The sequence below is a fragment of the Podarcis cretensis genome (genome assembly GCF_951804945.1).
Source record: "Podarcis cretensis genome assembly, chromosome: 6".
NCBI lineage: Eukaryota > Metazoa > Chordata > Lepidosauria > Squamata > Lacertidae > Podarcis > Podarcis cretensis.
In genome coordinates this window covers 77,926,978-77,949,138 of record NC_137175.1, presented here as the reverse complement: position 1 = coordinate 77,949,138, position 22,161 = coordinate 77,926,978, and the positions used below count along the sequence as shown (strand labels likewise).

The window sequence follows — 22,161 nt, the reverse complement described above, 5'->3', positions numbered from 1 at the left end:
ATGGTGCATGCACATGCTCTCCCTCTGTGTGTGAATTTCCTTTTCTGGAACAGGACACATTTGTCTACATTTGCAGTTGAGGGTTCTGTAATTTAGCCCACAGTCTCATGGGATGCCTGCTTTTGAGTTGAGGTGCTTTTGTAGCAAGTTCCTGATCTTTGAGGAACCAAAGCACAATAAAAGATTTCAAGTATTTTGGACATTTGCTTCCTGTAGCAAAAGTCCATTTATTTTTATCTTCACAGTACTGTGTGCCACTAGATTCTCATGTAAGCATAGCTGGACCTCAAGGGGAAGTGAATCCTAGTCACCACTTCCTCTGTTGGTGGGGGCTGGTATTCTTCCTCATTGAGACTTTTAGTGACAAAACAGTCCAGTATGTTGAGTTTGTTGTTGCTGTCAGAAAACTCAACACCATGAACCTGATCCTAAAATCTACTTTGTAAAAATATTCTAGGAACAGAATGCATTAACTAACTCAGCACATCTCAGCAAAAGCCCTGAGCAAATGAACTGATTTTCCCAAAGTGATTTTAATTTCTCTTGAGCAAACTAAACACAGTCTCTCTCTCCTTCCCTCTGGCTTACCTTCTGCCTTTTTCTCAGTATCCAGTTTTTCCATAGCAGAAGCCTGACCTGTCTGAGGAAACTCATTCTTCTTATGCATTGGCAGCATCCCAGACTTGGAGAATAGAAATCCTTTGCTGTTATCTTCTTGCAGACAGCTGAATCCTGAAAAAGAAGTGAGCTTATAAGCAGATGTTCCTGAATGGCTGCAGAACTGCAGGCTGGATTTCATTTTGTTTTGTCAAACTCAGCTATGAACCAAACTCCAGCTGAGCCAGAAGTTGGAAGCTGATAGTACGTTACGCAGCGAAACTGTGCGATCTGGAATGGCCAACTCTGCGCTTGTATCTGTGTGGTGTCAGGAGTAGGATTAATAACAAATTGCTCTCAAACTTGGGTCTCCAGCTGTTGTTGTACTACAACTTCCATCATCCCTAGCTAGCAGGATCAATGGTCAGCCATGACAGGAGTTGTGGCCCAGCAACAACTTGAGACGCAAGTTTCAGAAATACTGTCTGCCATACCGCTTCTAGGGTTAGAGACTGTAATAATTGGCTTGTTGGATCAGCTGAAGTCTATCTAATCCTACATACTGTTCCCTTTTCTGAAGCCAACCAGATACCTGTGAATGCTCACAAGCAGCATGCTCTCAGAGTCTAGTCTGAACATAAATCTAGGGGAATATTTTTCAGTGAAAAGGAATGGTGTCCCATGGACACCTCTGAAGGGATGATGGGAGTTGTAGTCCAGCAATATCTGGAGGGCTACAGGTCCCATCCCCCCGGCCTAAGGCTGCAATACACAGTTGACCTAAAGTAGCTACAGAAATCTATTGAGAGTACTTGTTTTTGTGGCTGGTCAGGAAGGAATTTGCTAAACTGCTGATCTAGGAAAGTCCCAGGGATCTGGCTGACCAAAAATTGGCTCCTATGAATTAGAATAATCTTTCAGCTGTTTGTAGGACTCTATGCTGGCTCTTAAAAGTGCTGTAATACCCACCAGACATTTCTTTTCTCTAGTAATGATCACAGAAATCCTGCTTAACTTTTTTATGCTCATGTTGATCAATAATCATCCCTCCAATTGCTTGTTCTAGATTTGCAGAGTAAATCCCTGTTCACAACCCTTAAACTGCTAGCTCACCACCCCCTCACTTTTTCACCATTATAGTGCCATTCAAGTAGCAAGGGCTGGGTGGTCTCCATCCATCTATATGCCATCTTTATCACCACAGACACCTTTTCTGGACATCCTAGATGACAAATCTTAAATTGGACCATGGGAAAACATATTTTCCTCCCGACTGCTCTTGTGAAACAATGTTGGGCTCCCGAGAGAACAGCGTTCAGATTTGAGGCATGGCAATCTGAATACGTTAACTGTGTCTTCAGTAAATCAAATGTAAAGGTAAGTTTAGAAAGTGTGTCTCCTCCTTCAACAGACTGTGGCCGCATCTGACATATGGGATTAGACAGGACAAAGATCTTCCTTAATTAAATTGTAAATCTGATTTGGAGAAGTGGGGGCTGGCTTGTTGCTGTTACCACACACCTAGGCGGTGTCTGTGACCTATTTCTGCTTTGGATAAAACAAGTGGGATTTCTAAGCTCAGCAGTGCCTGGGTTTGTTTGTTTTTAAATGAAGATGTAAATAAAAACATCCAACGAGGCACCAAGTATTTGAATTCACTACTTCCTAATTATACTGGGCAGGTAGCCCAGCAACTTACACAAGATGCTGATTTCACTTCAGTAGATAGTTTTGATATCTATTTTGTCTTTGGAGATGTCTCTCCCTCGCACACAGATACATATTATATCCCACTTCCCAAGATGTCTACTGTAAGCATGTGTCATAATTTGCTGTGACTAACTGCTAAACCTAGGATATTTCTGACCAAGTTTCATGGGGCAAAACAATTCTAGGTCAGGGGTGGGGATTTTGCAGCCCTCCAGGTGTCACTGGACTTCAAATCCCATCAGCCCCAGCCAGCATGACCAATGGCAATTAGGAGAGCTGAAGTCCAAGAATAGGTCCTCCATACCCTCCAACATTTTTCCAGTGAAAATAGGGATGTCCTATTATTATTATTATTATTATTATTATTATTATTATTATTATTTTGCCCCAGCCACTCTGGGCACCTTCCAATATCAAACATAATAAAACATTTAAAGGGCTGCCTTGAGGGGTCAGGTAACTCCATATCCTCCAACATTTCTCAGATGAAAATAGACGGCTTCTGTAAATCCGGAACTGTCACTGAAAAATAGGGACATCCCTGGGCTAGACACTCAACGTTGACATTTTGCACAAACTGCATGCCATAGAGTTCCTGCAATATTTGAAGACCCTCCTCCAGTGCACCATTAACAAGTGGCATTTTACTAGTATATAGTAGCAATTTAGCATTTAGAAAGCCATTTTTAGAAATGAGATTTGAGTCAAGTCATTCTTGGCTCAAAAGCTTTGTGTGAGGCAGAGTGGCCATTTACACATTTCTTGCTTGGAGGGCGAGTTAGACCACCCAAAAAAACAAAAAACAAAACCCCACACAGGTTTTCATAAAATGTACAACTGCTCATTTATCTGTAAAGGTGAACATTCTGAAACTATTTCCATAATTTAAAGATAAATACAAGATAACTCACCATACTATGGAAGAACAGAAAAAGAGCTCTGCTGAACCAGGCCAAAGGCCTAGCAAGCCTAGCAGCCTTTTATCACAGACGCCTGTGGGGAAACCTGCAAGCAGAGCTTGTGTGGAAACTAAGTACAGTACTAATTCTCTCACCTGTGACTCTCAAGCGAGTGATATTTAAAGGCATAGCTCCTTCAACAATGGAGGCCATAATATTGTAACCAAGTCACCTGTGAGCCTCACTTCACTGCCAAAATGGTGCTGTGAGGGGTGACTTCAAGACCGTACTTATCCCTCCTTAGGGTTCTTTTTATCTTTACTCCTCACTTGGGCCTGATAGCCCTTCAAACAGAATACTCCTTTTCAGTGCTTTCCTCCCCTCCTAAAAAAATGTTTAGAGGTACTCTCATTTTGACTCACCACTTTATAGTTCAGATGGGGGGGGGGAATAAATACAGTTAATGGACAAAAGTACATAGATTCACTAACTGTTTAGGGGTATGCGTACCCCTGCATGCCCCCCAGAAAAAAAACACTGCTTTCAAATAGAAGGCTGTCTTCTGTAAAGGGATCGATTCCAGCTAGTGGGCTGCATGCTAAAGTCCCCCCTTCTTCACAGATCCTCTTGGGATCTCTTGCTAGTTCCTCTGCCCTCAGAGGCTCAGGGTAGGGGTGGCCTGGGAGAGGGCATTCTTTGTGGTGGCTTCTTCATAATACAGCTTCCGGAAGATTCCAAAGATGCACCTCTTTATCCTGCCTTTTGACACTTGAGGTGTATATATTTTTAGATCCCACCTTATTTTTTTAATTATTGTAAGTTGCTTTAGACCATTTTTAACATTGCTTTGATGTTGGAACCCATCGTGGGACCTTAAGGCAAAGGGTGAGAAATCAGTAAATAATCATCTGAACCTGTGCCTTAATTAGGGGCGGGATAGATGTGGCCTTTCTTCCCAACTTTGTGACGACCCCTTAGTTTGTTTTTGGAAGTCTATGTAGGCATGATTCGGCTAAAATTGTGAGGAAGCAGAGAATCGGGGCTTGTACATTCATTCATTTATTTACCTACCTTCTCCAGCTCCCAATATCTAAACATAGTTTGGAGGTGCGAAAACATGGGGTCAAATGCAACATTGCGCTGATGTAAATTGTTTGATTTGGTTGTGCATTTTTAATGTTTTATTTTATGACTACTTTTGTTATGCTGTAGTTATGTATTTTTTCATGTTGTAGGCCACCGTGAGTATGGTGTGGAAAGGCGCCACACAAATAAAATTATTTATCTATATGTATGCATGTAAAATGAGAGTAACCATTGAGAGCTTGTATTTAGTGGCTAGAACTGAGGAGAGCTTGTTGTTATATCAGATTGGGGCAGCAGAAGCAGCACCTGAAACGTTTGTGACCTTCATGAATTGGAACAAAGATGCCTCTTGTTTTCACAACTGAAGGCAGGGGTGGGACACTTGTGGCCCTCCAGATGTTGTTGGACTCCAATTCCCATCAGTCTCAGCCAGAATGGCCAATGGACAGGGATGATGGGAGTTGCAGTCCAACAACACCCACAACTTTCCTCACCTTGACCTATGGGTAGCATTTTGCTAGGTTAATGTTATCACTGACATGTAGCTAGCCAGCCAAATGGGCCCGAGGGCATGTCTTCATTCAGCCATGTCTGCATCCCATTTTGGCATAGGGAAACTATCACATGTTTTTAAATGATTGACATATAAAGCTAAATGTGGTTCAGCAGGTAATCTGTACTGCTCTAGGTCACACATGGTTTTAGGAACAATGGGGTGAACTTCTCCAGTACCAGAGGCATGAACAGACCATCTTCAAACATCATGCATCCTTTTCAGATGAAGGAATACTGGCATTGGAAACTTTTCAAACAGCTGTAACACAGTGACATGGTGACCTGTAACTACTAGCATCTTTTATTCTAAAGGTTCAGAAACTAGTGCGGAAAGGTTGCCAAAACCACCTGGATTCACGCCATGACTTGGGTCCAGGATGCACTGGGCAGCTTTTGGCAGCCACTACCCTTACCTTCTCAGGTATGCTGTACACTCAAATGCTAAATTAAATTCATCAAATGCTATTAATAAATCATAGGTGAAGACTAGAGAGAATTGTGTCTTTCTCAACGGGGGACTCATATAACAAAAAGTGGGGCAGCACTTTTAGGATTCATCCCAGGGAACTATACAACTGGCCCCATCCAAAAGCTGTTTGTGATTACAGCTTGTGGATCTACTGTTCCAAGGACTGAAAAAAGAGAGAGATACAAAAGTCATACTGGATGAACTCTCTGGATGTGTTCTTGGTATTGAATAACATTGGTACAGTATTGAAAAACATTCATCTATGGATTTCTGAGATTTCCATCTAGTTGGCTAGGCTCTTTTTTGGAGGACGTATACAAAAGTCAAATTATGAGGTAGAGCAATCACCAAGGTATTTTAGTCCTATGCCCAAATTACGTTCCCAGGACCAAGAAAATTTCTTTCACCAATTCTGTTTTAGAGGAATTGCTGCTGTTAGATGAGGTCACCATAAATAGCATCTAATAAATATGTAGATGATCAGAATCCATTCTTTGTATTTCAGATCAAACTTGTTAGCTATTTTGTCTATTTAACAACTTATTCAGAGGGGTAAGACAGAAAGGCGGCCTATAGATATAAATACATAAACATGACTTTTCCTGGTCACACCAAAGCGTACAGATATGTTTTTAATGTTTACCACTTGCATGATGGCTGATTTAACAGCCTACAGTGCTCTTATCTTTGTTTTATACTGCGATTTTGCTTTTATAAATATATTTTTATTCGTTATCAGATTTAAGAGCAGCTTATGGTACCTTATATGTTAAAATCCAAACACATCCAGTTTTGACACTCATCGTATTAGAGAAATGAGGGGTCTTAAAAAAACAAGTGCACCAATTAGGAATACGACAAGAAACTGTTTTCAAGCTTACCTCATTTGTGATGAGATCTCCATCAAAGGCATTGCATTGCTGTGAGAACTGAAAGAGGTTTTGAAAGGAAGTCCAGCATGACTGCAGAGGAATGCATCTCAGGAACAGTGAGCACTTACAAAATAATACAGCTCAGTTGTAAGGAGATTGCTTTAATCCTCAGCTTCATGTGGGGCAGCTCTGTTTTCAGAGTTTAAGCACCATTGCATTAGACACAAACACTGCATAGTGCATACGTTGGAAAAAGTTCGGACTTCTTATAATATTTATTTGTAGATCTAAACTAATGTTGTGTTTTAACAAATATTATTTGAGGCTATGGCTTTAGGAGCTCTCTAAACCCCTGGAGGGAAAGAAAAGAAAAACCCAAAACCAAGCACGCACACACATTTGTCATGACTAATTAGGTCAGGAAGTTATAGAAGCCAGTACCCCGTCAAAGTCTCAGAGGCACTTGGTGAGTTCAGTGTTAAGTATATAGAATGTAATTACCATGCAAATCTGACAGCGGTGGCATGTTGTGCCAGCTCTACAGCACACAAGTTCTAAACACACATTGGCACTCATGTTCCTGCACAGCTGACGTAATGGCAATGTTAAAATGGCAAGCGAACTATGATAACATCTCTGTGTTGAGAGTTGTCTGGATGTAGCAGAGCTAAAGGAACCTGAGACCCTATTACAACAGTGTTAAGACTTGACCTTCTGCCAGTCATTTCCTTCTCAGCCTAACCTACCTCACAGGGTTTGTTGTGGGGATTAAATGAGCACCTTGAGGTCCTTGGAGGAAAACGTGAGATATGAATACATTAAACAAACAAAGAGGAGCCCGGAGGCTGGGGAGTCAATCCTGGAGCACACCAAAGTTGGGAAGATGGGATGGAAAAAATTGAGCAAAGCAAAAGGGAATATTATGTTCAGTAACAAGACAGAAAACTCAAGAACTAAGTAAATGGCAAACAACAGGTTTCAGATACTTCACCAGTGACCCTTTCTCCCAATGGACTGGACTGAAAATCAGAGCTCTTCCTTTTGGACAAGGCCCCCTTTTTCATGTATTTTCTTTAATATTATTTGCAGACTTCCTTCTGACTTATTAATGTGGCTAGACTGTAGTTTACAGGCTGGAAAACTGGACTATGGGTGCAGGAGAATGGGATTCTAGCCTTGTTTCAGACCTTTCCTGAAGCTTAGTAAAGTCACTCTACTTCTGTTAAGCTTTATTTACCTTCTTACCATGTACACAGACAGCTTTTTATACCAGCATATTCACCAAGCAAGGGGTAAGGAGAGTCTGAAGTTTACAGTTGGTTGCTAGAATTTGCTTTTCCCATCAGATGCAGGAGAGAGATGTGTTTTGCCATCTAATGGGTGCATACTTAGGAGAATATATGCTTCAATGCGTGTTTCCTACAATAAAGCCTTTAAATTTTAGTCTAAATTCTGTTAGTGTACTTTATGTGATTTTGATTTAAATATAGTTACAGGGCAGATTACTCTGAATGTACTAAGGGTTTCAACTGGGACGCGGGTGGTGCTGTGGTCTAAACCACAGAGCCTAGGGCTTGCCGATCAGGTCGGCAGTTCGAATCCCAGCGACGGGGTGAGCTCCCGTTGTTCGGTCCCGGCTCCTGCCAACCTAGCAGTTCAAAAGCACGTCAAAGTGCAAGTAGATAAATAGGTACCGCTCCGGTGGGAAGGTAAACTGCATTTCCGTGCACTGCTCTGGTTCGCCAGAAGCGGCTTAGTCATGCTAGCCACATGACCCAGAAGCTGTACGCCAGCTCCCTCGGCCAATAAACCAAGATGAGCGCCGCAACCCGAGAGTCATCCGCGACTGGACCTAATGGTCAGGGGTCCCTTTACCCTTTACCTTTACCTTGGGTTTCAGTGTTTTCCTCTTCTAGCTACTGTGCTTAATAAAGGTTACACTGTAGAATACAGTACTCTGTTTTTCAAAAAAATTTTTGGCAAAACTGCTGGCTCTTTGGTGACACAGCCCATTGATTGACACAAAAGCCCTGTCTTTATATGGGATCTTTATATGGGAAATAGTATTTTTGAAATAAATTTCACTGAAGGGTGTAACTTAGCTGTAACTACAATCTGAAAGTGTAGCCCATACATTCACACTATATGGATATTATATAGTACATTGAACAGCAAGAGGATTTCAAGTCATAATAAAGGTAATGTTTTCAGCCGTGAAAAAGTACTCCAAACTCACTAAAACTAACAGTTGGTTCGTATGAATCTTGCACATTAACCAACCATGCACATTTTAATAACTTAATCTTAGTGCAGAAGAGTTTGCAACAACTGGAAAGTCACAGAATGTCAGTCCCGATTATGATTGGTGTCCAATCAGTAGTGCTTTGAGCTTTCTGTTCAAAGCTGCTTGTTGAGGAAATGCAGTGTTGCATGGAACTAACCCTGTAATTGAGAAAGGCCAAATAAATTTGAGTCAGTCACTATTTCCCCCCCCCCCCCGGAGTGGGGAGTAGTTTATTAACTAGTCATACTCCATTTTCAACAAGGCCTTTTGGTTGCATGACAATCACATTGACATGCATTATCTGATTGAACTACTGCAGATATGCAATAGCATCAGAAAGCTGACTTGATGTGTGTGATTGAGTGGTTGTCATACTGCTTCAATTGAACTGATGCTTAAAGAATTGCTTCAATCTCTATCAGGTCCTGTGTGCCTTATGGTATTCACATTCTCTGCTGTTTCAGGTGTTTTGCATGTTCAGAGGGCCTTTTTAAATCTTAGTTTGTGAAAACAGATGGCAAATATTCAGTGTAATTCCTCTGCCAAGCTGTAGTGCCACCCTCTTACTAAAAAAGCTCCTGGGAGAGGACTGTTACCACAGGGTAACGTAAGTTGCAAATGCACAGCTTGAGAATGCTTTTACATCTATAATTAATTTTGGATGTGCTCAGGTGGTATCAGTCATTCAGAATGCATTTATAATAATAATAATAATAATTTATTATTTATACCCCGCCCATCTGGCTGAGTTTCCCCAGCCACTCTGGGCGGCTCCCAATCAGTGTTAAAAACAGTACAGCATTACATATTAAAAACTTCCCTGAACAGGGCTGCCTTAAGATGTCTTCTGAATGTCAGGTAATTCTTTATCTCTTTGACATCTGAGGGGAGGGCGTTCCACAGGGCGGGCGCCACTACCGAGAAGGCCCTCTGTCTGGTTCCCTGTAGCCTCACTTCTCGCAATGAGGGAACCACCAGAAGGCCCTCGGCGCTGGATCTCAGTGTCCGGGCTGAACGATGGGGGTGGAGATGCTCCTTCAGGTATACAGGACCGAGGCCGTTTAGGGCTTTAAAGGTCAGCACCAACACTTTGAATCGTGCTCGGAAACGTACTGGGAGCCAGTGCAGATCTCTCAGAACCGGTGTTATGTGGTCCCGGCGGCCACTCCCAGTCACCAGTCTAGCTGCCGCATTCTGGATTAATTGCAGTTTCCGGGTCACCTTCAAAGGTAGCCCCACGTAGAGCGCGTTGCAGTAGTCCAAGCGTGAGATAACCAGAGCATGCACCACTCTGGCGAGACAGTCCGCGGGGAGGTAGGGTCTTAGCCTGCGTACCAGGTGGAGCTGGTAGACAGCTGCCCTGGACACAGAGTTATTTCATCAACTTACCTTGGTGTTCCACCTATACCCCTTCCTTGACCAATATGGTCTGGCTAGTTACACATATTCTTTACATAGTCTAGGATAGACTATGGTGAGATGTGAGATTATTTATCTGTAAAGGATCCACAAGCTTCAACCCATGTGAAAAGTGGCACACAGGTAGCTAAATGGTGGTAGGTGGCTACCAAAGAAATAGTTTTTTAACAGCAACACCCAAATTATCAACACTTCACAAACATTACCACCTGGTATCCTTATCTTTCAGGCAAAGTCCTTCTGTTTTCAGATGGCTTTTAGAAATCATTTGCATTTTATCTCCTGTTGGTTTTAAATGCTGATTTTATCCACTTTTATCATTTTATCTGCTGCTTTTTAAGCATCCTGCTTGGCCACTTCTTTCTGCCTACTTCAGAAGTGATAAGCCATTTAGGGCTAAAGCGGGACAATATGTATGGCCACATCTGTCTTGAGAGTACCAACTTCTTAAACGCAGGTATGCAGAAACAAATTATACCAAATGTATCAGCACAGAAGGAAACAACATACATGCTACAATGAACTACTGCAGCAATCTCCACAAGCATAATCAGGCCATTACATCATATCAATAACCCCTTTCCTCCAGAAGAATACTGTTTTTCATCAGTATGTCAGGAAAACCTGCAGCCTACCACAGACAGGCTGTTTACCAGCATCATAAATGATGCTCTCCCTCTGGCCGTACTGAAGACTTGATGGTTGGGAGGGCCCCCAGAGGCTGGATAAAATCTTGCTGACATCCACCCCTTTTCATTTTGAAATATCTGTTTAAAAGCAGATTTGTTAAAAGAAAGTTACCCCCACCATTTACTGTTGTCTTTTAAGATTTACTCATAACATTACCAGCATTTTAATGTGCAACAGAAATACAAACCCATCTGTACAGAATAACTTTAAAGAAACTTGAGTGTATATATTGATACATGGTATATTATATTAACATGTAAATGGCTCTATATACAGTAAGATGAAGCATAATAGAATACATGGAGTCAGTGAAACATTAACATGTTAATGTATATTTTTTAAAGCAACAGTGTACATATAAAAACAATTTTTAATACAGAGTGAAAAACCACTCAATGCACTTACTAAATGCTGGCTTTTTGGTTATTTTTATCTATTTCACTAAATCTCAGACCTATATTCTTCATCTATACCAAGCAATAAAAGGAGCTTTCTACAGTAAGGGGGAAATGATAGCTTATTAGTAACAAGGAACTTCCACATTATTTTCAACTGAAAGGCAATAAGCCAGCTAGGTTTTGTGCATTTAAACCACTTGGTAACTGGATGAGAACACTTTTTAAATATCTTTATAGTAAAGCTTAATAATGCATCTTTCCTGTACAAACAACTTTTAAGCAACAACATAGATAGTAAAAAAAAATCAATTGGTATATAAAACTATATATGTATATTCACACACAATATACAAAGGCCATGCTGGCCAGTACATAATCTATTCAGGCGCATTTCATTGCACAGAGTCAGGGGGAGGGAACTGATTACAGACACTTAGAGCACTGCTTCAAGCTTTGGTTTATTCTTAAATTAAAGTAGCTGTATTTCATATACCCTGCAGTCTTGACAAATCATTTACTCTGAGAAAGTGGCTACTTTCATTGCTGCACCCATGCATAATAAATTGCCTTTCACAAGCAATAGTACAATTCCACACATGAAATTTGATTATAGGGCTTTTGAATGTGCCTCCTTATTAACTTTTTCTATATTTGGAATGCATTTAAATACTCTCCGAGAAAAATCTAATGAATGAAAAAAATAACTTCATGGTTCTTCACAGCTTTTTTTCTTTTCTTTTTTAAACACATCCCATATTTTTAAAAGTCTATACAGGCATATATAAAAATAATTCCAATATATGGCACGAAGATGAAATCCTCTACCAAAAAAAAAAAAAAAAAAGTTCCCCATTGAAAGGTTGTATAGCAGTTGTTACCCTATACAAAGTGAGCTTCCCTGTGTTCTAGTTCTTGCATCCTCTTTGGCCTTAATCTCTGGTAGGTGGGCTTCAAGTCTGTAGGGGAAAGAGCTTCAGAAGTGGGTTTTTGTTGCTTTGCATGTTGGCCAGAGGAGCCCAAGGAGCCTTGGACAAGCCCAGGGTTCACAACTAGCTGTGGAGTCTCATCTCTGACGACTGCTGCACATGGTTTGGGTGCCAAGCTCTCATCGCTCTGTTTGGCCTTACTGATGGGTGGTGGCTTATAGAATGTCCCTGGTGGTGGTTGCAAAGTTCTCGGTGTTCTGAAAGCAGCAAGCGTATTAGAGTCTGAGGAATGCCCTTCTGCTGTTGCCCTTGCAGCCCTGACAGGTACCGTATATGGCTTATTGGGAAGTATGGCATTTACTGAGTTGCTAGCAAGGTTGCTATGTGTAGTTAAGGCACTTGAGTTTACAGAGTCATGTGTTCGGTTCTCCTGGGGTATATTAGTCACAATCATTGCTGTCCTTGCAGTCATATCATACTGCTTATATTGCTTGTCCCAAGTTTTCTTCAGAGTCTGTGGGTCAAAGCAAGAAAGCCTACAGCCGGCATTTACAGCTGGAAGTGGCTGCGTCTCGGAAACTTCTTCAATTACAGGACTTCTGCCAATATTTTCTGTACTTAGACCTGCATTTCGTGAGTTTCTCTCATTCAAAACACAGGGAGGAAGCATTTGACCTAGAGGTAAACTCACAGGACGAACAACTGGCTTTGTCCTATGAGTGCGTAACTGAACTTTGGTTATTTGACGATTCGGTCTTAAAAGGTGACTGGCTTTAACACCATCTTCAACTTGAGGGGGAGACTGCTCATTATCTGGATCTGAAACTGCAGCCACAGCATTGCCTAAGGAAGAAAAACATTTATTTTGACTGTCAGTTTGCCATCAGAAAGCATTAACTTTGAATAACATTAGCCAGAAATCAAACTGGTCTCTAAATGCAACTAAGTATATTTTAGAAGATCACACCTCTTAGAGAACAAGCAGAGAACACCAATATTGCCATTATATTCAAGACCATATTAATTCCAGGCTATTTTTAAAGTTTGCTTTTAATTTCTTTTTGTTTTTAACTTTTTATGATTTTATTGTTTGATTTTATGTTTCAATATTGTTGCAAATGGCTGTTATATATTTTTATGATACAGCGGTATTTAAATCTTTTTATAAATAAAATAAAAAGTGCCAGACATACTGTTTCAAACGATTTGACACCTGCAAGCCACAAAGAGACTTTTCATCTTCCTACCCCATAAGGCAGACTAAGGACTTGCAGAGTCAGTTTAAGTAGAACAGTTTGCATTAAAGACTGCAGCACCCAATCACCCTGATTTGTACCTGTATCCATACCTACAATTTAGGATTATAGTACTATATAAGCCATGGAGGAAGCTTCCATTTAAAGAGTTCTGGATATGAATCAAAAAGAGATCTTAGTCCTATTTCTATCAACTTTTTCACAAGAACAACCCAATAGTTAGGATAAATCAGCCTGGGAGGAATCAAAGGTCTCTTCTGGGAAAGGCAGGAAGGAAGCCTTTTTACAGACCTCAGGAAAAAGCTAATATATTGGGCCAACAAGTATAAATATACTGCTTTAAACAGCTGCTTTGGATTTTTATCCCTCTCCATATTATTCTCTTTCAAACAGAGTGAAAAAATGGTTGTTATCCCTCACTCACAAGATTATTTACATTAGGGGCATCATTAGTATAATGAAAGGAAATTAGCATTTGATAAACGTCTATTTATGTAAAGTTATGAAGTGGGTGGGGAGTTTTCCTCCTTCTCTCCCGATATTAGAACCCAGGGACATCCAATGAAGCTGAATGTTAGAAGATTAATGAGACAAAAAAGGAAGTACTTCTTCACACAGTGCATACTTAAAGAATGGAATTTTCTACCACAAGTAGGCTACGAACTTGAATTGTTTCAAAAAGGGCTTTAGACAAATTCATTGGGGGGGGGATAAGGCTGACAATGGCTACTAGGCATGTATGTCATAGCTAACCATGACCTCCAGTGTATTTCTAAACACCATTTGTGGTATGCTTATGAACACCAGTTGCTGGGAATCACAAGAAGAAGGAGTGCTATTGCACTCATGGCCTGCTTGCAGGCTTCCCATCAACATCTGGTCAACCACTTTGAGAAAAGAATGCTAGATTAGATGGGTCCTTGGTCTAAACCAACAGGTCTCTTACTATACTCTTACTCAGGGATTAGCAAACTTTTTCAGCGGGGGGCCGGTCCACTGTCCCTCAGACCTTGGTGGGGGGGACTATATTTTGGGAAAAAATATGAACGAATTCCTATGCCCCACAAATAACCCAGAGAGGCATTTTAAATAAAAGCACACATTCTACTCATGTAAAAACACTCTGATTCCCGGACCATCAGCGGGCCGGATTTAGAAGGCAGTTGGGCCACATCTGGCCACCGGGCCTTAGTTTGCCTACCCATGCTCTTATTCATAGGCCTATATATGCCTTTGTCTTGCACAGTTCTTAATTACATACATTTTATCTACTTAAATAAAGCAAATTAGCTTTAGGTTTCTGTTACTTGAGGGAACTCAAGGCATTTTTTCACTGAAAAACAGTTTCCTGTTATGTTTGAACTGTCAATTATGATTAATGTTGTCTAAACGAATCAGGATATGGAAGCCAACTTTAACCCATGGCTTCATTTTCAGGCTTGCTTGCTGTTAGGATGTAATGGGAAGCTATGGCTAACAGCAGTTTCCTGTCTTGTTTCCCTTTTCTTGTAAAGGGTTGAGTAAAACATCTGCATGTAGACAGATGAAGCTCGTTCACATCTCCACTTATTGAACTGAGACCTGACTTTCCAAACATGGCCAATAACTCAAAAGCAGCATAACCACCCTTTGAAAAGGCTTCATAACAATGTGCTTTTTAAACACACGCGATGTGCTGAGACAGTAAGCTGTCAACTAAGAATAGGCTTCTTTTCATTGCACCAACAGAAGTCATAATAACGAAAGGTTTATTTTGTACCTGAACATACAGGAACCTGAAGGATAGCAAGATAGCTGTATGAATACTTGCAATTCAGGAAACTGACCTGGATCTTTTGCTGGTGCAATGTGGTTTTCTAAAACTGAGACAGGAGAGGGTTCTGAAGGAGAATTCCTTCTACCAAGACTCTGTTTAGTTCCAAGTTTGGAGTTCCATTCTAGGAAATATGAACACAGCCAGCAACATAAATAGTTAAATCTCAACAGGAAAGCCTAATGTGATAGTGACTATAAGCCCGATGCATTTTCAATCTGCTCTATGGATTCCATAGCAAATGTCAATACAGTGGTACCTTGGGTTAAATACTTAATTCGTTCCGGGGGTCTGTTCTTAACCTGAAACTGTTCTTAACCTGAAGCACCACTTTAGCTAATGGGGCCTCCCACTGCCGCTGCGCTGCCAGAGCATGATTTCTGTTCTCATCCTGAAGCAAAATTCTTAACCCGAGGTAATATTTCTGGTTTAGTGGAGTCTGTAACCTGAAACATATGTAACCCGAGGTACCACTGTACTTGTCCTTTTAATGAAGAATGACATGCAGTGAACACGTGAATAAAAGTTCTGCTTCATTTTTCTATCCATCTATTGTACTGTAGAAATGCAAAACACTAACCTGTCACTAATGCATCAGAATTCTGGTGGGTGTCTTTGCCGCCATCTGGTTCTTCAAATGATATACTAGCCTCTGAATCCTTCCTCTCATTTTGGACCAACTGGATGCTCTGTCAATAACAGCAATATTAAAAATTGGCTGAGTACACTAGCACAAGTTCAATGCAGTAAATGAAAGTTATTGTTTCACAGCAGACACTCACTTCTTTCACAGCAGCACAGGGCGACGTTTTTCGTTGCTGATATGGATCTCTATCTTCAGCTGTTAAAATACTTTTAGCGCAAGCAGCACTGTCTTCTAACCGAGGTGCAGGTGATAAAGGCTGCGGCGAAATATCAAAGATCTTCTCATAATAGGTAATGAGGAGCTCAACTACCCGGGCCTGATATGGATAGTCCACAAGTGAAGAGAGAGAAAGGGTAGCATCTGTCTGACGTGGCCTGATCAGAGTTGGGCCAAATATAATACCAAGGTTGCTGGCAGACATTTTATTTTCATCGGATTGCTCAGTAACCCTGCATAAAAGAACAAAATCCAGAGAGGCTTTTTGAACATTGGTACGAACCCAACATGGTACATACGCTACAAAACCAACACTACCCAAATCTCCACATTAATTTCACTATCATCATCATCATCCAATTAGTGTTAACAAGTTGAAAAAGAGAGAAGGAAATATTAAGCCTCGTTAATATTAATATGTTCATACCACCAGCTAGGAACACAACAAAAATACTGCTTGCTACAAGAAATACACAGATCTTTACTGTTAACAAATAAACCCATGCTTAACGCATATTTCTGAATGTATATGTACAGGCTGAGTTGAAGTTCCCTTACCTGTACAGATGACCTAAAAGAAACTGGAGTGTGTTATAGTTTGGTGCAGGCAGCTGTTTCAGTAGATCTTTGATTTTAAGAATGATCCTATTCAGTTCAATACACACTGACTGTCTTTTTTTGGACCTGGGGCTCATCCGTTTCATATCCAGTTCTTCATTAATACTTTGGCTCTCCTTTGCAAGGCCAATGAATTCATTATAAAGCCGAAACAAAATCAAAGGTTCAGGGAGCTGAGGGAAAGAACGTCAGAAATTTCAGACTTCAATTTTAGCTCAAGTCAACTGTTTCCTTCCTATTACTTCCTGATGTCTAGTCTAGTTCCTTTTCTTTTTTGAGAGGCTTCTGAGCTTTAGTTTTACTGATGTCACTTAGTCTCTGTGTAAGTAAGATACTGCAAGCAAATGAGGTGGTATTTATTGATAAAGTAAGAAACCCAAATTATTAACAGAAATGTTAGTTTTTTAAATTGTTCACTAATAGTATATATTTTAAAAAAACGAATACAGCAACAAGAGTCCCATAGGTAGTGACACTAGTCTGTCCTTTTACAACATCAAAGAGACTGGCAAGTCTCCTCTTCTGTATACCTACCAGACATCCATAGATAGGGTATAGAGAACAGAGAGAAACCAGTCTTTTTCAGTAAAGTTGCTGCTAAATTTAAACTACCCCATCAAACCAAACCCTTGTAATTGATTCAAGAATATAAAATACCCTTTTCATATTGAGTATAGGCAAACAGTATTCTCACTTGACCTTCAGCAAAGTTAGGTATCGCCTGTGGCCCATGCAAAATGTCAAAACAGCTTCACTGGCAAAAAGGCAAGTGCTTTCAGCCTATTACAACTTGCTTCTCAAGGAACATTTTCTGAAGGATTAGAATGCTTCTTGGGTGGCGGAATCAACCTGCTTCAACATCTCAGCTTGTTAAATAAAGGTAAAGGTAAAGGTAAAGGTACCCCTGCCCGTACGGGCCAGTCTTGACAGACTCTGGGGTTGTGCGCCCATCTCACTTAAGAGGCCAGGGGCCAGCGCTGTCCGGAGACACTTCCGGGTCACGTGGCCAGCGTGACATCGCTGCTCTGGCGAGCCAGAGCCGCACACGGAAACGCCGTTTACCTTCCCGCTGGTAAGCGGTCCCTATTTATCTACTTGCACCCGGAGGTGCTTTCGAACTGCTAGGTTGGCAGGCGCTGGGACCGAGCAGCGGGAGCGCACCCCGCCGCAGGGATTCGAACCGCCGACCTTTCGATCGGCAAGCCCTAGGCGCTGAGGCTTTCTCCCCAAAATCCACAGCCAGTCAAATTTGTTGCCTGATTTTAGTATTGCTGGCTTTAGTGGCACAACAAATGCAATTTAAGACAAGTGTTTTCTCATAGTGGCCCAAAATATCTTAATTACAAGTTTCCAACAGATGTCTAGGATCAAGTCACACAAAAATCAGCTTCGCAAGCAGACCTCAACAAATTTCCACTATATTTTTAGTAATACAGGAAAAAGAGGAAGTATCCACATTTATTCTGGCATTCAAGGTTCTCATTTATTTTGTTTTCAAATATTATTTGTATTCTGCTTCTAGGTGGGAGTTCTGGAAGTCTCCCATTAAAACAAATGGTTAAAGTACACTCCTGCTATGCTGTGCAGCACCTGACACCATAAGTGGAACTTTCAGGTTTTACTTAAAAAGAAGCTACAAAAATACAGCTCAGTTTTTTTAAAAAACTGAAGCTAATTTGCAACCTAGCATTAATACAAACTATTAAAAATCTAACATTTATATGGTTAATACGTCGGAATTAGGACCCAGCACTATGTCTCCCCATAAGCTAGTAGGGAGCAATTTCATTGGCTCAGAGACAAAAAAGTTTAACCATTTTAGGAGTATTACTTGCCCCTTTTCCCTATCCACTGGGTGCAAGTAACAAGTAAGCAGCAGCTTCAAAGATGAATCCTCCCACCAAGTGTTTCAAAATTCAGACATATGAAAGACTAAAAAACAGCAAGCCTCCCATTTATACTTAATTTGCTAGTCAGATGAAACAAGAGAATTATGCATATTTACCTGGCGAAGATATAATTTAAGAACATTACTTATGTCATGTGCATAGAGTTCAGATAATTCCACCAAGTCCTTTCCATTTTCAAAAGCTTGACAAAGCTTTTCAACTCTTGATTTGGCTCCATTCACACGATATATACCCTTTTATATAAGAAAAAGTTGTAAGTACTTGCAAAACCAAAATGTAAGCTATTTTAAAGACAGGGGTGTTGATTCATCTATTCACTGAATATTTACCTTTACATTTAGGGCTCGGCTTTCAATTTCAGAGGTGCACTTTTTTATGATGAAGGGGATGCCATCTGGGGAATTTTTAGCAGCTTGCGTAAACTCAACTCCAAATAGATGAAGTCTTCCATGGAGTTTTTTGTGTCCACACTGAATAGCTAAAGTCTCCAAGCACTTCTTGTGACAGGCAAGTGAACACTAGAGGAAATGTAACAGAAATGAAGGTCCTTTCAAACCCTGTCCATAATGATAGCAGAGCAATAGCATCTTGTCCTAAAACTTAAAAGGGGAAATAATTTTTAGATCGTCTGAGTCCAATAGGCTCTTAAAAGTGGGGCCGATCCAAAATACAAGCATTGACCTCTCTGCCAAAGCTTCATTAATCACGACAATAAGGAGAGGGCTCAGTTTTGCTCATGCAGCCTTAATCAACCAAGATGGGCAAGGGCCAGTTGACTTATGTATAAACTTAACAGGCATTTGTGTTGTACTTGACATTTTTTCTTCACATAGTGCTTATCTCTACACAGGAAAACATGTCACTACTTCAATCCACTTGGCAACCCCCAAAGCTGCATTTTTTAAAAATCACAAGAACCTATAATGGACTTCCCATTTAACATGTAGTTTGGGTCTTAAGTCTCAATGAGCTCCAGGTTGAAGCCTGGATAACCTAGCAGCGTTTTTTTTTTGGAGGGGGTGGGGGTGGGGGCTTTGAGCCATTCAATTGGTCATGAGTGAAGAGGGGAGCAGCAACTTGGGAGTTCATCTAAGGCGCAAAATGCCCTGACACCAGCACTGGCTGCTTCAAATCAGTTACCTCACATCTCCAGAGCACCTCATAGTGAAAGAAGCCCTTTAACCTACAGAGAGCAAAATTTTCACATGATCTGACAGCAGCAACACAGCCTCCCCCAGGGAAGCCAAACAATGCTTGAATTTCTTACCTCTTCACACTCTGCTCCATGAAATACCACCAGACTATCACATTCTCTGCATTTAGATGGAGCCCTCAGCTTCCGCAGTTTGTGGGTTTGTGCTGCCTTAGATAAAATCGTGTTTCGAAAAGGTCCAGGTGAACTGGTCATTTCAGATGCTAGATCATTCAAACCTTAGAACACAAATTCTGTTATTAGCTCTTTAATGTACTAAGGGGGGGGGATGGCATAATAGAAAAACAAGTTCTTTATAAACTGAAATATGTTTATTGGTTACATAAACTACACCCAGGGGTCACTATTGTAAGAATATACAATACACAGGCTTGCCTGTGGGCCATTTTGACAGGTGAGTGGGGCCTCCATCTGTCACTCCTTTGCAAGCAGTGTCAGCAGTGAAATGGTCATTGACTGTACAGCACTAGCTCTGACTTGTGTATTTAAAAAAGTGTACCAAGGGAAATAAAAAAGACATCTTTGTGTGGGTACACACACACACACACACACACACACACACACACACACTTTTCTACCTCCTAATATATTTGCATGTTTCCATTCAGATACTCTGAAATGAGGCCTTAACATGAAACCATAATCCTGAGCATGCATGTAGAAGATTGCAGCCTTAGAAGGGCTGAGGAACAATTTGAATCATTTAATAATTATATGGAATAGCTCCCAATCTTGTACTTCTGTTTTTGGAAAAAAAAAAAAAAAAACCTTTGTCCAGTCATGCATTTCTACAAGCTCAAACATATGGTGGGCTTTGAAGTTTCCTGCCAATGCATCATGCAAGCCAGAAGAGAAGCTGCTTACTACTTTCCACTCTGCTATCAAGCAGGCATTTAGCAGAAACATTGGCATTATAACTAAGCAGTTAAGCCTAAATTTTTCTAAACTGGAGAAAAGAGTTCCAGTTCTTAGTGTATGTTAAGCTGAGAGGATACGCTAATCTACTTCTTTGATCCGACGAGGCAAACATTCCAATTATCTCTGGTTCCCTACTCTCTTTTAACAAAACTCAGGGAAGGGCATCCAAATATGATTAATACCATGAAGCCTACTTGCAGCAAATTATTAATTCAATTATGAAGATACATTACCAGAGTCTGAAGGTGAAGGTGGTTCTCTTTCATCAAGATCATCTGCAGATGACATGGTACCAGTAGATGGTGTCCGGGGAAGCCTTCTTTTAAAGTCCCCTAAGAAAGAGGCAAGGCTTTTTTCAGACTTTAAAAGAAGCCACCTATTTAATTCTATCTATATATTTAAATTAAAATTATATACTGCTTGAATGTAAGAAAACCTCTAAGTAGTTTACAAAATATATGAAATAAAACATTGAAATTCTTTACAAAAGCAGTTAAAAACAAGTATATAAAGGCATTCAAAAGATTATTATAATTTGACTAGGCCATAAACGCCAGGGGCTAAAAAATCCCACTATCTCAGTGCTACTCTCTGGACTCTGTCTCATAGGTAGGACAGAAACCACTGTATCACAGTGCCCCCTATTCCTATGGTAAGTGGTATCAAAAGCCACAGAAAGATCAAGAAGCAAGAGAAAGGGCAAACTGTCCTTGTCCAGCTCTCTGTAAGGTCATCTGTTAGGGAAATTCAGTCCTATGACCAGGTCTGAACCCAGATTGAAACAAATCTAAACTATCTGTCATCCAAGAATGCTAGGTGATACCCTACCACAACTCTCTCCACTATTCCCCATCCCCAAAGGGGGTATTTGCAGCTGGTTGATAGTTATTCTAGTCCATGAGGTCCAGGGCTGGTTTCTATAGGAGAGGCCACATCCGCAATTCATTCAAGGCAGAAAGTATGACCTCCTGCAACTCCATCTCCTATATTTAATAAGCCAGGTGGGACAGGGGTCAAGAGGGCATGTGGTTGGGTGTGTGACCATCAGCACCTTGTCCACATCAGCTGCCTGCATAACCTGAAACTGATCCCACAACATATCACTGATCTTGGCATTGGGTACTTCATCCGGAACTGCGACAAATGAAGAGTCAAGTTCACTCGAAAGTCATGTGACTTTATCCTCAAAGGATGTAGTCAGTTGGTCACAGCAGACCCACAATGGGAGTCAGTAACTTTCAGACAGTTCACAATAAAACTGTCAACCAGCTACTAGAGGAGGTAACGCAAGCTACAAAATTAGCATTCTTTGCAATCTGCATTGCCACATAGTAGGCATGATTATGAGCACTAGCCAGTGTTCAGTTGGATTCAGAATGAGACTTGCCCCACTTGCGCTTTAGTCTTCACATGATTTTCCATAGCCCAAAGCTCCCCAGAATACCAAAGATTCTTCCAGAGCATTCAGGAACTCCTCAGGTTACATCAGCCTCTGAGGGTGGGCCATCCAAACAAGCCCACCACCCTTACAGGGAGGGAAACTGTCACCACTAGTTCGAACTTTACCAGATAATGGTTCAACTATGACAAGGTTACACACACACATACCACCCAATCTATGGCCCATCCCTTATATCACTTGGCGGTAAAAACAACTTCAAGGTTG

The 22,161-nt window shown here is 40.9% G+C and overlaps 2 protein-coding genes across 5 annotated transcripts in view; both read right to left on the bottom strand.

Moving 5' to 3' along the window:
* The window catches only part of ABCA4 (ATP binding cassette subfamily A member 4), a 104,236-nt gene extending 97,619 nt beyond the window's left edge, over positions 1–6,617 (bottom strand). The window contains exons 1-2 of the mRNA XM_079981002.1: positions 6,198–6,617; positions 589–732 (exon numbers count right to left, since the gene is read on the bottom strand). Of these exons, the coding sequence (XP_079837128.1) occupies positions 589–654 (66 nt within the window). The 5' untranslated portion in view covers positions 655–732; positions 6,198–6,617. The remainder of the gene's footprint in view (positions 1–588; positions 733–6,197) is intronic.
* Positions 6,618–10,782: 4,165 nt separating this feature from the next.
* Positions 10,783–22,161, bottom strand: part of ARHGAP29 (Rho GTPase activating protein 29) — a 108,471-nt gene continuing 97,092 nt past the window's right edge. For 3 of the 4 annotated variants that reach the window (XM_079981095.1, XM_079981094.1, XM_079981097.1), the window contains 9 exons: positions 20,729–20,827; positions 19,632–19,795; positions 18,694–18,882; positions 18,460–18,597; positions 16,395–16,627; positions 15,757–16,069; positions 15,555–15,663; positions 14,988–15,098; positions 10,783–12,748 (listed from right to left, as the gene is read on the bottom strand). In XM_079981095.1, coding sequence (XP_079837221.1) covers positions 11,859–12,748; positions 14,988–15,098; positions 15,555–15,663; positions 15,757–16,069; positions 16,395–16,627; positions 18,460–18,597; positions 18,694–18,882; positions 19,632–19,795; positions 20,729–20,827 — 2,246 coding nt within the window. In that variant the 3' untranslated portion in view covers positions 10,783–11,858. The remainder of the gene's footprint in view (positions 12,749–14,987; positions 15,099–15,554; positions 15,664–15,756; positions 16,070–16,394; positions 16,628–18,459; positions 18,598–18,693; positions 18,883–19,631; positions 19,796–20,728; positions 20,828–22,161) is intronic. The other variant, XM_079981096.1, reaches the window with a different exon arrangement.